Source organism: Piliocolobus tephrosceles, chromosome 14, assembly GCF_002776525.5.
Source record: "Piliocolobus tephrosceles isolate RC106 chromosome 14, ASM277652v3, whole genome shotgun sequence".
In the NCBI taxonomy this organism is placed as follows: domain Eukaryota; kingdom Metazoa; phylum Chordata; class Mammalia; order Primates; family Cercopithecidae; genus Piliocolobus; species Piliocolobus tephrosceles.
The window spans coordinates 83,422,791-83,443,173 of NC_045447.1; the positions used below are offsets into that span (position 1 = coordinate 83,422,791).

Sequence of the window (20,383 nt, forward strand, 5' to 3'; positions counted from 1 at the left end):
GGTTGACTGATTCGTTCAGTATTATTTACCACCACTTATGTTTTTGTGTTCTTGTTTCAGATTTTCTCCCCCACTGGAGAAAAGCATTTTTTAAAAATTTATTTTTGAGAGTATCAAAAGGCTGCATGTGAGGGGGAAAAAAGGGCACAATGATGAAATGAGGACCAGTAATATTTTCTTGGGGATTTAAAAGACAAAACAGAGTGTGAAAGTGAAGAATTCTAGGGTGGGATTAGCACCTTTTGATGTAAAAGTTCCTGCTTTCTTAGAAGTTTCTTCTCATGAGGAAATAATTTGGTGAACTGCTCATGTTTAAATGAAAACAACACACATACCTGCACAAATTCATTGTTAACATTTAAGAAAAATGTGTGTTATTTCTGATAATTTAAAAAGAAGCATCACATTTGATGAACATATTTAATTGTTAAGGAAAATTTTTTTTAAAGCATTAATAAAGCCTTTTTTTTCTTTTCTTTTTTTTTTCTTTTTTGAAACGGAGTCTCACTCTGTCACCCAGGTTGGAGTGCGGTGGCACTGTCTCGGCTCGCTGTGCAACCTCCGCCTCCCGGATTCAAGCGATTCTCCTGCCTCAGCCTCCTAAGTAGCTGGGATCATAGGCGTGTACCACCATGTTGGCCAGGCTGGTCTCAAACTCCTGACCTCAAGTGATCCGCCTGCCTCAGCCTCCCAAAGTGCTGGGATTACAGATGTGAGCCACTGCGCCCAGCCAAAGCCTTTCTTGATTAGAATACTGCATGTGATGCCAGACAGATGTGATAGAGCCCAAACCCAGCTGGGAAGTTGCTTTATACTAACATCCACCTATGAGCATACTAAGAACTTGAGGTGAGATGGTAATATGGGTTAGGCTTTTTGTCCCCACCCAAATTTCATCTTGAATTGTAATCCCCATAATTCCTACATGTCAAGGGAGCGACCAGCTGGAGGTAATTGAATCTTGGTGGCATTTTCCCTCATCCTGTTCTTATGAGATCTGATGGTTTTATAAGGGGCTGTTCCCCGTTCACTTGACACATCTCCTTCCTGCTACCTTGTGAAGAAGGTACCTTGCTTCCCCTTCACCTTCTGCCGTGATTGTATGTCTCTCCAGCCACGCTGAACTGTGAGTCAATTAAACCTCTTTCTTTTATAAATTACCTGGTCTTGGGCAGTTCTTTCTAGCAGCATCAAAATGGACTAACACAAATGGCAAAGGTCAGGGACAGGTGTGAGGACTGAGAGTGGGACAGTGAGGACAGTTACAGGCTAGATAGGGATGACAGCTGCACGAAGGGAGAAGTGCTAAGCTAGAGTGATGGGCAGGAAGACAGAGAGATGGCCATAGTTCCCTATCTATTAAAAGTTTGTGAATTGACAAGTGCATTTGTTGAGGAGAGATGTATTGAACGTATTATACGTGTTGGGCACTGCTGTGGGCGGCTTTATAGACATGTTCTTATTTTGCTCTTATTTTTTTTGGTTGTTCCTTTCAACAGCCATTTGAGGTATTACTCGTTTTTTATAAGTAAATAAGTGAGACCCAGTGAGTTTCAGTAATTTGCTCAAGATTATTCGTCCAGTAAGCCAATGGGCTGGAAATTAAACACACATTTATCTCGCTCTGAGTTCATGTTTTTTATTCCATTTTATGCTTTAAATTTAGTTTTTCCATTTATCAAGGTTATGTATGCACATAGTTTAAAGGGTCAAATAATGCTGTAAGTCTGAAGAAATCCTCACTTCTTTATCCCATTTTCCAAACACAATCACTTCAACCAATTTCCAAAGGCAATCAGTCACTGAGGCATTGTAGACAATTAGGAAATCTTTCCCTTTTACATTTCACCTCTCTGCCCCAATACATACTTTTATAGTCCTTTTCTCAATAAAGTTCTATCATGATTTTGGTCAGAGCTATTTTCAATGCTTGTTTTATTTTGACTATCCCCTTTTCTCTCCAGTAAAATATTTTATTTTTCTTCAAGTTAACAAAGGTGCTCCTTCTTCATTTGCTTCATTTTTCTGTGTATTATTGATTCAAATATCAACCATCATCTTATTGTTTAAGTTGCTTTTCCATATATTCAAGCACATCTGTTGGATATTCTATCACTTTCATCCTTCCTGGAGCCTTTTGACTTGCTGTATCTGGACTAGCCAGTCCAGTAGGCTCTGCATATGTTACTATCATCTTTGTCATCCTTTCACCATTATCCTGGGCGTTTCCTTAACCTCTCTTGAGTTGGATCCCTGTTTCCTAGATTCCATAGCTTCTTTTTTTTCCTAGCTCCCCACAAATTTTGGTGGAGCATCCTGTAGTAAATTTCTGAGAAAAGGGTATGTTAAAAACACATTAAAAAAATCTTATATGTAAATTGCAAAAAGAAAAGTGAAAATATTTTTATCCTATTCAAACTTGGTCAACACTTTTAGCTAAGTATAGAATTCCAAAATTGGAATTCTCTCTGAAAATTTTGAAGGCATGGCTCCATAGAATTTTGGCTCTCCAGCGGAAAAATCTTTCAACCTTAAGCTGTGGTTGAGAATTTTCTTCTGGATCCAAAGGTGTGGTCAGAAAAAGGAATCAGGAGTTCTAAGTGACTTTTTAAAAAAGGGATAATTTATATATGGTACCAGACACAAATCTTAAATGTATAGATTGCTGAATTTTTATACATGTATACACCTGTGTGATCATTATCCAGATCAAGATACAGAACTTTTCCAGCAATCTATAAAGTTTCCTTATGCCTCTTCTCAGTCGATTCCTCTCTCTCCCTGCAGGAGTAACCACTGCTCTGATTTTTTTCTACCATAGGTTATTTTTATGTGTTCTAGAACTTTTTTTATATGGCATCATACAGCACATGCCCTTTTGTGTCTGGCTTCTTTCAGTCGATATAAGGTTGCTGAGATTCATCCATGTTTTATATGCATCAGTTGTCTGTTTCTTTTTATTGTTGAGTTTCATTCCACTTATGAATGTAGTATAATTTGTTCATCCATTCTTCCGTTATTGGCATTTTGGTTCTTTCCAGTTTTGGGCCATTAGGAGCATGTGCTATGAACATTCTTGTCTATGTTTTTTTTGTGAACATATGCAAAGGTCATAGAATGGTATAAATTTAACGTTGTTAGAAACTGCTGACCATTTTCCATTGTGGTTGTACCATTTTCTAATTGTTTTTTAAATAGACCCTTGTCAGTTCTATTTTGAGGCTCACTTTCATTCCAAAGAGTATCTGGTGCCACCATTTCTGAACATCTGGGGATTCTGAAGAGAAATCCTGTTGAGTTTTGGCTTTCTTCATTGCTTTTGTGGGATTCACTTTTCTCAGGACCACTGAGTCAATTCATTCTTGTCCACCAACTTTCTACCTTCTAAAATTTTGTTGCTGTTCTCATGTTCTCTCTGTCCTTAAGGATTTCTGCATTAAAAATATTTTCTTTTCCTGTCATTTTGGTGGGTTTTCAGGAACTAGTAGAGCTAAATCCTTATGCTCAATTCACCATTTAAAACCTATTCACTTTTAAACTATTCTGCCTTCCCACAGTTACTGGAACTATTTATTTAAACCTGCACAGTAAGTTTAAGTCGCATCTAGAGATTGGAGCAGTGGGGAAGCAAGGAGCAAAATAAAAGTCCTTAGGCAGTAGGGAAAGGTCAGCCTATTTAAAGAATGCAATCTTGTATCAAACAATACCAAGCTGTGATAGGCATAATTATTTAATGATATAGTGTGACAGGGATTATGAAGAAATCTTAGCAGGAAGGGATAGGCAAATTGAAGGTGATGTTGCTTCTCGATAGCCTCAGGTTCCCCAAACATTCTTTCACTGGGTCAGTTAATTGAGACCTGGAATGAACTGGGGGCACAATTACCAGAGGTCAGAGCTGAGGTGAATTCAAAATACTGAATTGAAAAACATAATTCATTTTGCTTAAAGGTACCTGGTATAAGTATCATAAAATAGTCATGATTCAAATGAATAACAAAAAATAAGAAAAGCATAGAAGACTTAACTCATTGTGATGGTTAATACTGAGTGTCAACTTGATTGGATTGAAGGATGCAATGTATTGATCCTGGGTGTGTCTGTTGAAGGTGTTGCCAAAGGAGATAAACATTTGAGTCAGTGGGCTGGGGAAGGCAGACCCACCTTTAATCTGGTGGGCACCATCTAATCTCTGACAGTGAATAGAAAGCAGGCAGAAAAATGTGAAAAGGCTAGACTGGCCTAGCCTCCCAGCCCACATCTTTCTCCTGTGCTGGATGCTTCTTGCCCTTGAACATTGAACTCCAAGTTCTTCAGCTTTGGGGATTAGACTGGCTTCCTTGCTCCTCAGCTTGTAGACAGCCTATTGTGGGACCTTGTGATTGTGTGATTTAATACTACTTAATAAACCCCCCTTTATATGTTGATCTGTCCTATTACTTCTGCACATCTAGAGAACCCTGACCGATATGCCCATGTCGCCAGTCCCTGTGAGAGCACTAGCTCTTTGGATCTTGGATTTTGCAATGTATCCTTGAATGGTTGGATTTTGCATCTTACTCTTAAAGACCACAGGGCAATGTGGGGCAAGCCCTCTAATTTTTGGCTCCCACTGTCTCTCATGGTCTAAAATACAAGTTCTAGAAAGACAGTTCTCTGTCAACTTTGTGTTTTTCTGTTTCTCAAGAGTAAACCTCAATGATGCATTGGCTTTAGTAGAATTCAGGAGCAGTAATCCATAGTGTTCACTTCACTGGGCAAGTGATGATTAATTTGAAATGAGAACAATAGGAATGGGGCTTAATGAGCAGGAAGAAAATTAGGTTAAATATTAATATAAGGAAAAATTTTACAGAGAAGTTGGATCAGTCAAGCTCCCAGCAGGAAACAGATGGCACAATACAATTGCAATTGACAAGTGGTTAATAAAGGGACGACTCACAAAGGTATGTGCAGGGTATGGGGAATGATGAAACTGTTAACCTTTTCTAAGCCTGCAGGGAAGAGTGGGGGTGGTGGCAAGAATCTGGGAGTCAGAGTCATGTACAGAGGACCCCTGAGAGCCTGTGTGGCTTTCCTTTGAGGGACACAGCCAGCCTGAGGCTGCAGAGAAGGAACCAGGAGAATAACTACCCCAGCCTCACTCTCTTCCCTCCCTGTGGTCTTCTTTCTGTCAGGGGTCCCTGTTGGTTGAGCTTCACTGGAGACCAGAGGGCAGAGGAGGCCCGCTGAGCCAGTCTGCATTCCCCATGGGTAGAGTAAAGGGAGAGTAAGTGTGGAGAGAGGCTGTGGCAGGGCAAACAGGGAGATGCCCCACTTGCAGATGTCAGTGGTCCAGTGTAGAGCGAGTTCCTAAAGGAGGCTGCAGACATCATTCTTTTTTGGACAAGTTTTGGAAATAATATAACTGCAGATTTATCTTACAATTTGAATGTCCCTTTCAGCTGCCATAAATTCAGGTGTCACAAGCAAAAGAATGAAATTCTGGCACCAAACCTAATGAAATGTGTTTTGTGAAATTCACTTTGTAATAACAAGCTGCTCCTGCAAAGAGGAAATTCCCATTAATAATAAAGCTGTGTGCATTGTCTTTTGCAGTTTATAAAGGACTTCCATATAAATAAGTTAACGTGACTCTCCTAATAATCTTGTGAGGTAGTTGGGAAGATAGACCCTAATGGATGAGAAAAATCTCACAAAATTGGCCTAAGATATCACAGCAAACAAGTGGGAAAGCCTGAATTTGAGCCAGGTCTCCAGATGTCAAATTCAGATTTGAGTTTCAAGAGAAACTCCGATCACCTGCAATGATTTTTTTTTTTTTTTTAAGGCAAGAGTAATTTCTTATAAGAAATATAAGAAATTCTTCCCCTTTCCAGATGTTGCTGAGTCGTCTTTGTGACTATAATGTGCTTTGGCAGCTGATATTTTATTGTCGCCAGTTTAAGGCAGATGCCATTTGATGAAGCTTGGGATATAAATTTGGGTCTTGGAAGTGATCACATTTTAACCAGGTTAAAGCTAGCAGGGTCCATTCTGAAGGTCCCTGTAAACCCTGAGTTCTTTAGGACTCCAGTATTTTGTATCCTGGAAGATGATCCAGCTTCTGAAAGAGCTATGTCTGGTTTATGCCACAGTTGTCTGTGCTAGAGTATTTCAGGTGACCATTTGGCTAAGTTTGACCAGAGTTTTAATAACATAATAGTAAAGTCATAGGCAGGAATGAAGTTGAAGAACAGTGCATGGCGATTTTGTGCAGTCTGTGTGTACAAGTGAAACCCCAGGTCTTCCTTCTGGGCTTTGCAGGAGCGGCATTGTAACGATTTGACTTTGACTTGTACTTGGCAGCCCCTCCAGTATAGGAGGGAAATGAAGCCTACCAGGCAGTGACTCCCTGGAGCCTTCTCTCAGCTTGTTTGTCAATCAGACATTTTAGAAGTAGCCACATTCATTGTATGATCTCACAGTCCTGCCTTGACTGCTGGATTTAGGATTTTCTTTTAAAAAATAAGGTAAGTATGATTTATATACAGTCCTGTTCCAGATTGCAAGTGTTCAGTTAGCTAAATTTTGACAATTTGAATAGTGCATGTAACTACCACCCAAAACAAGAGGTGGAACATTTTTATCACCCCAGAACATTCTTTCATGTGTTTCCAGTCAATCTCCTCCCTCCTTGCCCTCCTCCCAAATAGGCAATCGCTCTTCTAATTTCTGTCACTATAGGTTATTTTGTCTATTCCTAAACTTTAAGTATGTGAAATCATACAGTATCTGGCTAATTTCACTCAATGCAGTTTTAAAACATTGATACATAATATATGGACATATGGGTTAAACGTGCTATTTTGTTACATGGATATATGTGTATATATATGTGTGTATATATATGTTTGTAGCTATTGTAAATGGGATTGCCTTCTTTATTTCTTTCTCAGCTCATGTGTTATTGGTGTATATAAATGCTACAGATTTTCTAAATGTTAATTTTGTATCCTGAAACTTTACTGAATTTATTTATCAGATATAAGGGGAGTCTTTTAGATTTTTCTAGCTATAAGATTATGTCATCTGCAAAGAGGAACAATTTGACTTCCTCTTCACTAATTTGGATGCCTTTTATTTCTTTCTCTTTCCTGATTGCTCTGGGTAGGACTTCTAGTACTATGTTGAATAGAAGTAGTAAAAGTGGGCGTCCTTTTCTTGTTCCAGTTCTTAGAGGAAGGGCTTTCAGCTTTTCCTCATTCAATGTGGTGTTAGCTGTGGGTTTTCCATTTATGGTCTTTATTATGTTGAGGTATGTTTCTTCTATGCCTAGTCTGTTGAAGGGATGTTAAATTTGAGGATCATGTGCTTTCTGTCCTTCATTCTCATGATGTGATGTATCACATTTATTGATTTGGGTATATTGAACTATCCTTGTATGAATGGGATAAATTCCACTTGATCATGATGTATATCTTTTTGATGTGCTGTTGGATTCAGTTTGCTAGCATCTTATTGAGGATTTTTGTGTCTGTGTTCATCAGGGACATTGGATATTTTCTTTTTTTTGTTGTGTCCTTGTCTGGTGTTGGTATTAGGATAATGCTAGCTTTGTAAATGTGTTAGGGAGAATTCCCTCTCCTTCAATTTTTTGGAATAGCTTGAGGAGAATTGGTATTAGTTCTTCTTTATGAGTTTGGTAGAATTTGGCAGTGGCTTCATAAATTATTTGCAATTCTTCTGCATGGGAGATTTATATTTAATTTTTAAGAAACTGACAAACAATTTTCTTTTTTTTCCTTTTATTATACTTTAAGTTCTGGGATACATGTGCAGAACATGCAGGTTTGTTACATAGGTATACACGTGCCATGGTGGTTTGCTGTACCCATCAACCCTCATCTACATTAGGTATTTCTCCTAATGCTCTCCCTTTCTTAGCTCCCCCAGCCCTGGCAGGCCCTGGTGTGTGAAGTTGCCCTCCCTGTGTCCATGTGTTCTCATTGTTCAACTCCCACTTGTGAGTGAGAACATGCGGTGTTTGGTTTTCTATTCCTGTGTTAGTTTGCTGAGAATGATGGTTTCCAGCTTCATCCATGTCCCTGCAAAGGACATGAACTCATCCTTTTTTATGGCTGCATAGCATTCCATGATGTGTATGTGCCAAATTTTCTTTATCCAGTCTGTCATTGATAGGCATTTGGGTTGGTTCCAAGTCTTTGGTATTGTGCATAGTGCTGCAATAAACATACATGTACATGTGTCTTTATAGTAGAATGATTTATAATCCTTTGGGTATATACCCAGTAATGGGATTGCTGGGTCAAATGGAATTTCTGGCTCTATATCCTTGAGGAATCACCACACTGTCTTCCACAATGGTTGAACTAATTTACACTCCCACCAACAGTGTAAAAGCATTCCTATTTCTCCACATCCTCTACAGCATTTATTGTTTCTTGACTTTTTAGTGATCGCCATTCTAACTGGCATGAGATGGTATCTCATTGTGGTTTTGATTTGCATTTCTCTAATGACCAGTGACGATGAGCTTTTTTTCATATGACAAACAATTTTCTAAAGTGGTTGTGCCATCTTATACTTGCACAAGCAGTGTCTGAGAGTCCAAGTGTTCTTCATCCTCACCAACACTTGGTTTGTCAGTCTTTTACATTTTAACCATTCTAGCTGGTGTGAAATGGTATCTCATTTGGTTTTTACTTTGCACTTGTGACAACTAATTATGTTGAACACGTTTTCATGTGCTTTTTGGCTAGTCTTATATTTTTTGTGTGTCTGTATGAAATGTCTATTTAAGTCTTTTGCCCCAATTTTTATCTTGCTTGTCTCTTTATTATTGATTTGAGGAGTTACTTGTATATTCTGGACACAAGTTGTTTGTTGAATGTATGCATGAAAATATTTTCTACCGATCTGTAGCTTGCCTAATATTGATTTTTCTAACTGTGTCCTTCAGTGGGCTGGCTTTAAGATTTTAGTAAAGAGATTTTGGGTTTGGTGTTAGGAGTAATGGGCCCTCACCCATTTTATAGCTGATGATGTTAATTTTTATTGGTGTGCTGATGGGCATTATAACCACACTTTCTTTTCAAGGCATTGTACATTGTCTTAAAAGAAGACTTCCAAAGGAAAACTCAAGACTTTTCCATAGTAACAGTGACTGTGTTATTGGGTATGAAGATTCCAGATATATTAGATCTCTCTGAGTAGCAACTGCTAGTGTGTAATAGAAGCCCATGTGGGAAGATCAAGCCCTATCCTTTGCCAATTATGTGTTCTTCTTTTCCAAGAAACTGTGGCATAATCATAAATGATACGGTGCAGGAGGGGACATATTCTATATGCTGCTCAAGTCAAGTCCAATAGACACTGAGTAATCCAGCCTGGGAGACAGTAACAACAGCAGCTTCCATTAGTATTTTCCCCAAAATCTGATGGCAGGCTGTATCTAAATTAACAATAAAAGGAAAGAAGCCAAACTTCTCTTGGAGAGAAGAAGGAATTCCCCCTAGGTAAAGTGGCATCATGTGATATTAAACATTGGCTCAAAATGGGCCTTGGGAAATGCTTTCAAGCTTGAATTGGAATAACAATAGTTAAAGAACAAGGTTTCTCCCTTAGTGTTCATATGTGAACTCATTTACCAGCCAACTCTGACGTATCAGCTACCTGAATTGACGCTTGATTCTAACACTTATAATTATTTCCTCTAATCTTTTGTATTTGCAATAAGATTTGATTTTCTTAATAATCATGGCTCTCAAGTTGAAAAGCCTGCATAATCTCTAACTTGTACTAAGTAAATACTGGCTTCTCAGTTGACTACTATCAATTTTTTAATTATTTGGCGTAATATTTGTAATAATTAACTTTAGAGAAAAGCACAAGGAAAATCTTTGTGTACGTATTCTTTAGTACCTAAAGTGTTCAGAACTGAAAAAAGGACCCATCTTTATGTCCATCTGCATACTGTGATTTCTGGATAGTAAAGGCTCTGAGCTCCTTGATGTACCTGGGTTTCACTTATATTCCGGAGTTCTCCATTTGTTTATTTGCTGCTGATCCCACAAAACTAAAAGAAAAGAAAAATAAGAATGGCTCAAGGAGGAAATAGCTAGGGCTTAGTGTAATGTGTAGATGAAAGATAAGGGAGTAAGAATTATTTTCAAAGAGGAAAAAATAAGGACTTGAGGTTATTGAGAAGACTTAAGAGTCAATGGCATCCCTCAGCACAATTTTAACAACTCTAAAATGTGAAAAAAAGTTTGTCACATTAAAAACACGGTTCTGATCTTTTTTAAAAAAATTCATCTTGGAAGAGAATATGAGTTTTTAAAATTAGATAAAACTTTGTCTGAATTTAGCTGTTATCTTTTACTAACTGTCCATTCTCTTGCCATTTCAGGTAAACCTCTTTGTGCTGCTGTCTGTGGTTTGTGTCCTCTTAAATCTAGCTGGATTTATCCTAGGCTGCCAAGGGGCCCAGTTTGTGTCCAGCGTCCCCAGGTGTGATCTGGTAAGCAGTCCTAAAACGTCACCGGGTATCTAGGCAGACCCTGGCTTGTCAGGTGTTCCTGGCGAGACTTGCAACATTCAGCACCAGGCAACTGTCCTGAAGTGAAACCCAAAATGGGTAAAAGGAAGTGGGAAAACAAAACAAAGAGCTGCCTGCTGATTTTTTCACCCAAGTTGTCGATTACTTTTTCCAAAGCAGGGACCAGCCAGCAAAACCCCGGAACCATAGTGATATAATGCATCATTAGTTAGTGAATAGATGGATTAGGTGTCCACAAGCGATCAGTCTCTGACTGTCTTCATCTAAAGAGAAAAAAAATAGATATTTTGATATTGCCAGAATATAGGTCAACAGTCTTTTATCTGAAACCTTTGGAAGCCAGGTGTGTGTCAGCATTTAGAGTTTTTCCAATTTTAGAAGATTAAATATTTTGCATATACTATTTATTATGTAGCATGCCAGTGGAGTCTGGGACAGCAGGCTGTTATCATGACTTCTGGTTTTCAGGGCTTTTTGGATTTCAGCATTGGGAGTAAGAGGTTGTGGACTTGTACCATCTCTGAACTTAAAAGAAAAAATATTTTATTGTAAAATACACATAGCATGAAATTTACCATCTTAACCATTTTTAAGCCTACAGTTCAGTAGAGGTAAGTATATTCACATTGTTATACAACCAATCTCTAGAACTCTTTTCATTTTGCAAAACTGAAAGTCTATGCATATTAAACAACAACAGCTGCCCATCCTCCAGCCCCTGGTAACCACCATTTCACATTCCCTTTCTATGAATTTGAGTACCCTAGGTACCTCAAACAAGTAGGATAATACACTGTTTGTCTTTTTGTGACTGGATTATTTCACTTAGCATCATCTCCTCAAGGTTCATCATGTTGCAGCATGTGTTAGAATTCCCTTCCTTTTTAAGACTGTGTAATATTCCATTGTATGTACATGATACCTTTTGTTTATCCATTAATCTGTGATGGATATTTAGGTTGGCCCCTACTCTTGGTTATTGTGAATAACATTGCAATAAACATGGGCATGCAAATATGTCTCTGAGATCCTGGTTTTAATTCTTTGGGATATGTAACCAGAAGTGATCATTTGGTAATTCTATTTGAAATTTTTTGAGGAAGTTTTGTATCGGTTTTCATAGGAACTGCACCATTTAATACTTCCACCAACAGTGCACACGGGTTCCAATTTCCGCACATCTTCAGTGACAGCTGTTATTTTCTGCTTTTTTTTTTTTTTTTTAAAGTGGCCATTCTAATGAGTATAAGGTGATACCTCATTTGGTTTCGATTTGCATTTTCCTTATGATTAGTGATGTTGATAGTCTCTTCATATGCCTGCTGGCTATTTGTATGTCTTCATTAAAGGAAGAACGTCTATACAAGTCTTTTGCCCATTTTAAAATTGAGTTATTTGTTTTTTTGTTATTGAGTTGTAGAAGTTCTTTATATATTCTGTATATCAGAATATGGTTTGCACTAAGTCTATTTTTAATAAATTTTTTTTCTACCACAAAACCAACTCTGTGATAATTTCTGATGATATAATTATAAAAGTTTGGGCAAGCCATGAAATTATAAGGCAGAACTTAAATATCATTTGAATTCCCACTATTCCTGGATAACAATTTGGCCATGTGTTAAGCATCTCTTTATGCACAAAAATGCACATAGTCAACAGGATCATGTTATAAGTGTTGTTTTCCTTTGGGGAAATTACTGACAAATGAAACCTTTTCGGGCAAGGGGTTGTTCTTTCCTCTTTCCCACTCTGCCCGTATCTGTCGCCCCAAATCCTTAGTAACAGGCTGGGGAATTATATTTCTTCATGTTTTCATGGTCATGAAATATTACATAAATATGTATGGGGTGGGGTTGTTCATGATGTTTTTAAAATGGGCATATTGTATGTACTTCCCTGCATCCTGTTTTTATCACTTAGAGAAGATTAAATACAGACTAACACCCTTAATTTCTTCTACCAAGTTAGTTCCTTATTTTGTTATTGCCTGCTGTGGCTTGGGTTTTGACCAATAGACACAGTGCTGCCATTAATATCATTCTGTATATCCTCAGGGAGATTTTAGTTCTAAGCGGAGTAGGTTCCCAGGACAAGGAATTGTTCTCAGCAGTATCTTGTCTCCTGCCTGTCTCATTTATTATTACAAATTCAACCATTTTATTGCTCTATGTATTGTTTTTAAATTGGGGTAAAAGTTATAGTGAAAAACACAAATCTTAAGTGTGCAGTTCATTATAAGTTTTGACCAATGTATACATTTATTTTGACAAATGTGTACACTCACGTTATACTCCAAACAATCTCTATCCTCCAAACAAAATGTTGTTTGTTGTACTCCAGACAGTATTTCTATCACCTTAAAAAGTTCTTTAGCTTCTCTTTTCAGGCAGTCTCTACTCTCTCAGAGGCAACCACTGTTCCTATTTCTTTCACCATAGGTTAGTTTTGCCTGTCCTTGAACTTCATATAGATGGAGTCACATGGTTTGAACATTTTTGTGTCTGACTTATTTTGCTCAGTAATGTTCGTGAACTTCATCCATATTTTTATATTGTATCTGTTGTTTGTTCCTTTTCTTCAGGACACTTTCATTTTATAAAAATACCAGCATTTGTTTTTTGTTTTTTTTTTTTGTTCTCCTGTTGATGGACATTTAGACTGTTTCCAGTTTGGGGGTATTATGAACAAAGCTGCTGTGAGCATGGTTGTTTTGGGGAGGCACTTTTCATTTCTCTTGAGTGAATACCTAGACATGGAGTTGCTGGATCATGTGGTGCTAAAGAATTTTCCAAAGTGGTTGGGACGTATTTTTAATTTAAAATGGATAGTCAGTTCCTTCATTAAAGGGCTTAAACTCCCCAGTGACTGGTGAGTTTCTACTAGTGGCTCTCCACATTTCCACCAGCAAAAAGAGTTTCTCTCTCTTTAAAGTTTTGCCAGTCTGATGAGGCCAAAGGGAGAGCTTGCTGTCACTTTAATTTGTAGTTCCCTGAGTGCTAAAGATGGCATCGTCGTTTTTTAAAAAGCTCTCCAGAAAATTCGAAAGTGCTGGTAGGGTTAAGAATGCTACTGTTGAAAGGCGACGGGGGGAAGACAAGGGTCTGACCTCTTCAGGCAATAGCATCGAGAATGCAGGGTGGATGTTCATTATTTAGGATCAGGGAGACTTCAGATTTGTTTGTGGGTAGGCTAAAGTGACTGATGAGAAGCGAGAGTAAGTTTTTAGAAATATTGGGCAGAGATGGGATTAAGAATGGAGGTGAAGGTATTAGATTCTGCAAGGATCAGGAATAGGGGAGCAGGAACGCACAATGCACAGTTGCCTGGAATCGTTTTGTACAGAGTCTGAGGGCTTCTTTGTATCCAGTGGGAAAATTAGTTGGTATTCATGATCATTTGTATAATGAGCAAACTTTCAAATAGGTTTGTTTAAAGGGATTAAATTTCACCCATCTGGAAAATTTTGCCATCCAGACTGGCTCACGGCAGAGGTTCTAGGTAGCTGAAGTTTCTGAAGAGCTGGACATCTATGTTATATGGATAAAGCACTCACATGGGTGTAGCCCACATAGGCCTGGTTTCCCACTTAACTAAACGCTTTGTATCAAGAATGGACTTGTTTGGGAAGGGAGTGCCTTGTAAGATGATGCCTAGTGTTGTCTGAGAGGGAGAGAGAGCTTTCAGGTTAAGATCTTGAGGCTTGCACCAAGTGCAAAAAATGAAAATCAGAGTGCATCGTGTTGGAAAAAGAAAGTCAGTTTGGTTCCTTTTGGGGAAGAGTGGGACTTGTACATGAGCAGAATGGAGGCTGATACTTCGTCTCATTTAGCTGCTTATTTGTTAGTACTAAGCGGGATTAGTGTGAAAACAGGAAGTTCTCAGCTGGAGACTTTAAAGGAGAAAGGAGGAATATTAAAATTCCCTTTGCTTTGGGAAAGCCACTGAAATGTAGGTTTTGGTTGTTACCATGCCATACCCTAGCCCATCCTGACGGAGAGAGGCATTGCCTGACACAGAACCCTGCCATAATCTCATTCTACAGGATTGGTGCACCATGGTGGAGCCAGGGTGTTTTTCTTAATAATTAAAGTATTTTTCTACCTTTCCTCCATTAAGGTGGACTTAGGTGAAGGCAAGATTTGCTTCTGTTGTGAAGAATTTCAACCAGCCAAGTGCACAGACAAAGAAAATGCCTTGAAACTCTTTCCAGTTCAGCCCTGTAGTGCTGTTCACCTTCTACTTAAGGTACCTTGAACAGATTCCCACCCCCATGGTAAATAAACCACAGAGCCCCCAAAGAAGGCAAAATTACTTGAAATATTCCTGTTCTGTTACCTGCCTCAAACAGTTAAGCTGCTGAAAGCACATGTGAGTGACCCCAGAGACAGAATTGAATGCAGAAAGAACCACCGATCATTGTGTGTGTTAAATTATGTATGGACAGCCTTCTTTGTGTTGAAGAACTGTAAGATAGTAAAAAATGGAAAGAAGCCTGACTATATATATGTATATGTATACACATACACACACACATATGCATACGTACGTATGTATGCATACACACATATGTATGGTGTAGCTGTTAGCAAAACCTTTAAGTTGCACACTGTGTCATTGTTCTGATGCTCATTTGTTTGCTTACGTGGGTCATATGCACCACTGAGTACTACCAGTCTGCAACACGTAGACTAAGGAGAGAGATTGGCCAGGAAATATGGGGAAATTGAAGCACCTTAGCTCTTGTTTAATAAGCAACAACTATAATAAGCAAAAGAGATTAAACAAATGGATGATCCCAGTTGAAGAGAAGTACAAAATTAGCCTTCATCAGGGAGTTGCACAAAAATTGTGCCCTGACTTAAGGAACATTAGCTCAGTGAGTGACAAAATTGGCTGGTGAACCCTGAGGCATGGCTTTTAGGGAGTCCACTTCCACCGGTTTTCTTTAGATATTTGTTTTGGGTTTCATTTTGGTGGGGAGGAAGAGTCTCCAAGCAAAGAGAGAACTGTTCCAAGCTACCAGCTCTGGGTTGTGTGGGATGTAGAAACGGCCTGCTTTCCATGGCTTCTGCATTTTTGGTAGCTGAGTCACCCCCAAACTTTCTGAGCCAGGACTTAGCTTGGGGAAAGCCCCACTAAAGGAGCCAGGACTGTACCAACAGAAGTGTTTGGAATGGCTTTTGCTATTTTGAGATGTGTGTTTAGTGGAGAGAAGTCCTATTTCCACTCTGGCTGGGCTGGCTCCTGCAGCGTCCTCGTCGTGTGCATGGGGCCGCACAGCCAATTGCTCCTGAAATAGAATCAGTGGCCACAAATTAAGCAGTGCGCTGTGCTGGTGGGAGGCTGTGGGAGGGAGGAGGCTGGGAATTGCTATCCCTGGGGAAATCAGCCTCAGAAGAGAAACTCACTGCTCTCCTGGAAGGAATGTTTCCCGACAGTATTCTGATGCTTGCAAAAAGAAATACTGTCATACCAGGTCGTTCTGTGACAGGGAGCTTCTAAGATAAGTTTTTGGAATTAAGAAGTGAGCATTATTGCATGAGGGTCATAATAATAGCCAGCATTTATGTGGGCGCTTTCCACGAGCCAGACACCACCTAAAACCTTTACATGCAGCCTCTCCTGAGAATTGTCTTATGGAGGCAGCGTTACTATTATTTTTAAGATTTTCTGCATTATGTGTGTTGAAGGACTTAGTGGTGCCATTGTTTCCTTGTCCCAGAAAGTCCTCTTTGCCCTGTGTGCCTTGAATGCCCTGACCACCACCGTCTGCTTGGTGGCCGCCGCCCTCCGCTACCTCCAGATATTCGCAACCAGGAGATCCTGCATCGTAAGTCATGGCCATGTTTCTGCTGAGCCAGCCCACGGACCGCTTCGTGTCCTCCACCGCCTCTCTCCCCGTGCCTTTGTAATGAAGACTGTTGACTAACCAAGCTGCTGTTTAATTAGGATGAATCCCAGATTTCTGCTGAAGAAGTGGAGGATCATGGACGCATCCCGGACCCTGATGATTTTGTGCCACCTGTGCCTCCCCCTTCCTATTTTGCCACATTTTACTCGTGCACACCCCGGATGAACCGCAGGTATCGTTCCTGAGCTCCCCTGCAGTCTGAGTGGGTTGCTGTAGGTTCTGAGGACTGAAGTGTCTGCAGAACGCACAGCATGAGATCTCACTTTGCTTTGAAAAAGAAAAAGAAAAAGAAAAATTGTTCCTGACTTAAGGGACATTAGCCCATTGAGTGACAAAATCAGCTAGTGAACCCTGAGGTATGGCTTTTAGAGAGTCCACCTCTGCCAGCCTTCTTTAGAAAACTGAAAAACAATTGTGCTGTTTTTCAGGGGTTTCTGTTCTCTCCGTCACTCTCTCTGTTTTCTGTCTTACTTTGTCTGTCTCTTTTTGTCTGATAAAACAGATGAATCCAAAGAAAAGTTAAACTTTGACCTAAAGGTAGACATTTTCCATTTCAATTAGCTTTCTAAGGGAAACTGACACCCAGGGAGATAACAGCTGTAATTTGACATGATTTAGAGTCGCTGTTGCCTTGGAAACACTCCCAGTTAGGCCAAATCGATGTTTCATTGTAATACCATCAGCAGGTCTCAACAATCATGAAATTCTTCCTAGCCATTAAAAAGAGATTAATTATTAATTGTCTCTCCCGGTCTAGAAAAAATAGATACTGTACTTATTTTCCTTTTCAAATTTCAAACTCAAAATTTTGACCTTCTTAAATATCAAGGATTTTTATTGGTACATTGAAATGCCGCATACATTTGTCTGATTGTTAGCAACTTCTAGAAACAAATATTTTTTTAAAGAATGACTTCATTTATTCATTCAACAAACATAGAATCCTCTGTGCTGCGTTACTGGAATTCAAAATGAGCTAGACCTGCTTCCTCCCCTACCATTAAGGAGCTCACAGTCTAGGTCATTAAAATGTGTTGGAAGGATCACAGTAGTATTCAAAAGAGGGACTTTAGGTGCACAGAGAAGGTCCACCTCGCCCAGAGTGGCGAGGCAGTCAGAGATGGCTTCCTGGAGGAAGTGGCGTTAAGCTGAGTTTAAAGGATAAGCAAACCTCTGTTGAACTTTCTGAAAGAGAATCTCTCAATTCCACAGAAATACTAGTGTATTTGGCTTCATATTCAGAGGGCCAGAAATTTCTATTTTTTAAATCCCTGTAGTACATGTAGAGACTTATCAAACCAACTTGGTGCTGAGCTTGAGGTTTTTAGAGAAGTATTTTCTAATGTCCAGGGTGACCGTAGGTGACCTTGAGATCGGTCACCAGTGGGGCTGCCACCCAGACACTGTTAGTGTTCTTTTCAGTGACTTAGCTGCCGACTCGTCCCTTAGAGTTATACCTGAACCCTACCTCTATACCCTCCCCAGCTCACTTGCCCAGGCAGCGGCAGAGATGACCGCAAAGCTGGAGGGGGTGTCAGCTGGGTGACAGGTGGCTTGGGCTAGGCCTGTGGGACAGCTTGGCCTCTCTAGTGTTCAGGGAGTGGCCTCTACTGGAATTTCAAAGCCTCAGGGGCTGGGATGACTTCCCTAATCTTTCAGGAAATGAGCCAAGAATGACAGAGGATGAAGAGATACAGCAGCAAAACACGTGTTCTTTCTGTACCTGAGGACACATTTGTGAAAATCTTAGCACCATCTCAGGCTGTCTGTAGAGGGTACATTGGGGGATAGTAAAAATGACTGATATTTCTTGGTGGGGATGAGAAATACCCTCTCCAATAAGAAGAATTCTTTGACGCTGAGATTGCAGATGAGCACTCTGTTGACCTAGGAGGAGGCAACAGACAGATTTAGTTTCTGCAGTGGCAGAAGGGGAAAGTGACTCATGTGGGTTTAGGAGCTGAGCCATCCAGCAGTGTGCTCTGAGCACTCCTGACCTTCCTGTCTCCTCGCTTTCCTGTCTCTTCTCTGCTTCACTGTAATAGTGCTCGTCACTGCAGATATTTCCATTCTTTAAGATCTAGGTACATCCCCGGATTTGTCTCTCTGGGTCTTGAGACAGCCTCTGGCCAAATCTAGGTTGGAAGAAAACAGACACGCTTCTCATCAAGGGCTTTATTATTCAGAACTTTCTAGAAAGAAGGCAGAAGGAGGGAGTTAAATCTAAACAGTCTTGTGAGAAAGAAGACATTGCCCAGTCTAAAACGTGCTCAGAGCCCTATAATCATATTGCCAGTGGGCAAACACCTTAATTTTTGGAAATTTTACCAATATCAGAGTGCAGTCCACGTTCCTTTTCAAAAGGGCTGAATTTATTCACATTTAAATACATGTCCTATCAAAAATATTTTAAAATGTGACCAACTTTGCTAGATTCACAGTATAAATCAACTTTATAGACACTAATGGTTTAACCTCAGTTGGTAATTTTCTTTCTCATAAGCAGGCAGGCAAGAATATTCACGAATGTGTTTGTTACTATTTCTACGATCAGTTTTATCCAGAGTTTTCACACAACAGAGGCTCCCCATTTCCTGTAAGGTATTATGACCTCTCAGAAGAGGTTTATTTAACTTCTATAAATACAACCACTTCGTGTGTTGGCATCTCCTTGAGAAAAGGCTTCTCGAGTTACTGTCATAAACGGAAGCCTGATTGCAGTTGAGGTTTCTGTCCAAAGATGGATTCGCTACTTTGTGAATTGATTCGTAATACCGGAGGGGGCCGTGCACCCCACCTCCACTACTCCAGGGTGTCTCTGTTCTCAGAAGTTGGCTTGAGCCAGGAATCAAGGAGTCTCCAACCTATTTCTTGAACATGGACCTGGTTTTTACTCTGGGGATGTAGCCTATTAAAGAAAACTGAAGACTGAGGGGGTCTTGAGCATTGACATGGTTGACATGGGCATCTCTTAAAGCAGAGCCCCCACAAAACCCCACTCATTTCCTTTCCTAAGAATTTCCAAACCCAAACTCAAGCGGAGTCTGGCAGTGCTGGGGTTGAGTCTGTGCTCAGCCATAGAGAGGGGGCGGGAGGGCCCTTCCCTCTCTCCCACTACGCGAGCAGCAACCCTGTACCCAGTCACAGGGCACAGTTTTCCAGTACAGGAGGAGGAGGATTCTCTGGTCAACGGGGTATTTGCTGCTGCATTCCCCCTGAGTGAGTCTTCAGGGCCTATTTGTAGCCTGAAAGCAGAACATGCTTTGCATTTCCGTCTTCAGTGCTCCTGAGCCTGCACCAGTGAAGGCTTCCTGGGGACTTGGTGATGAATTCGAAAGAGCCCAGGCTCTAGCGTCTCTGCAAAGGGTGACCCAGGATGAGTCTCTCACCATTTCTGAGCCTTAGTTTCCTCATTCACCTTTGTTGTCATGTGGCCACGGGGAGTATTGTTATGAGATAATGGACTTAAGAAGCTTTCTGAAAAGAGCATCTTAGCCTGGGCTTTCCCAGTGTTAGTTCTGGGTTTTAAAATGCTCTCAGTACGTGTCCTGCTCTTAAGAAACACTTAGCACTTAACCTTAGCCTGACCTTATTAGGCAACTATCTTCTGAAGACCCTCATTCTTAATAAAAATTTGATCAACTTTCCCAGTAGAACAGGGCTTTAATTTCAATCACCATTATCCATTTGCTTTTGCAATGGTGCTCAATCTTGGTGGTGCATTAGAATCCCCTAGGAGCGTTCACAACGGGCAGATTCCTGGGCCCCACCATAGGCGATGAGAGCAGAATTTCTAGAAGTGAGGCCTGGGCCATCCAGAGTTTTAGAACCTCCCAAGGTGATTCTACCCAGCTTGCCAGGACTGAGAGCCATGGGGATCTGGGGAAAGAAACAGTAGTCAAAAAACA

At 40.1% G+C, this 20,383-nt stretch overlaps 1 protein-coding gene across 3 annotated transcripts in view; it reads left to right on the forward strand.

Annotated features, from left to right (window-relative positions):
- FAM189A2 (family with sequence similarity 189 member A2) overlaps window positions 1-20,383 on the forward strand; it is a 65,256-nt gene that overhangs the window by 33,734 nt on the left and 11,139 nt on the right. For all 3 annotated transcript variants that reach the window (XM_023213413.2, XM_031934088.1, XM_023213412.2), the window contains 4 exons: window positions 10,412-10,522; window positions 14,681-14,809; window positions 16,287-16,394; window positions 16,514-16,647. In XM_023213413.2, the coding sequence (XP_023069181.1) occupies window positions 10,412-10,522; window positions 14,681-14,809; window positions 16,287-16,394; window positions 16,514-16,647 (482 nt within the window). The remainder of the gene's footprint in view (window positions 1-10,411; window positions 10,523-14,680; window positions 14,810-16,286; window positions 16,395-16,513; window positions 16,648-20,383) is intronic.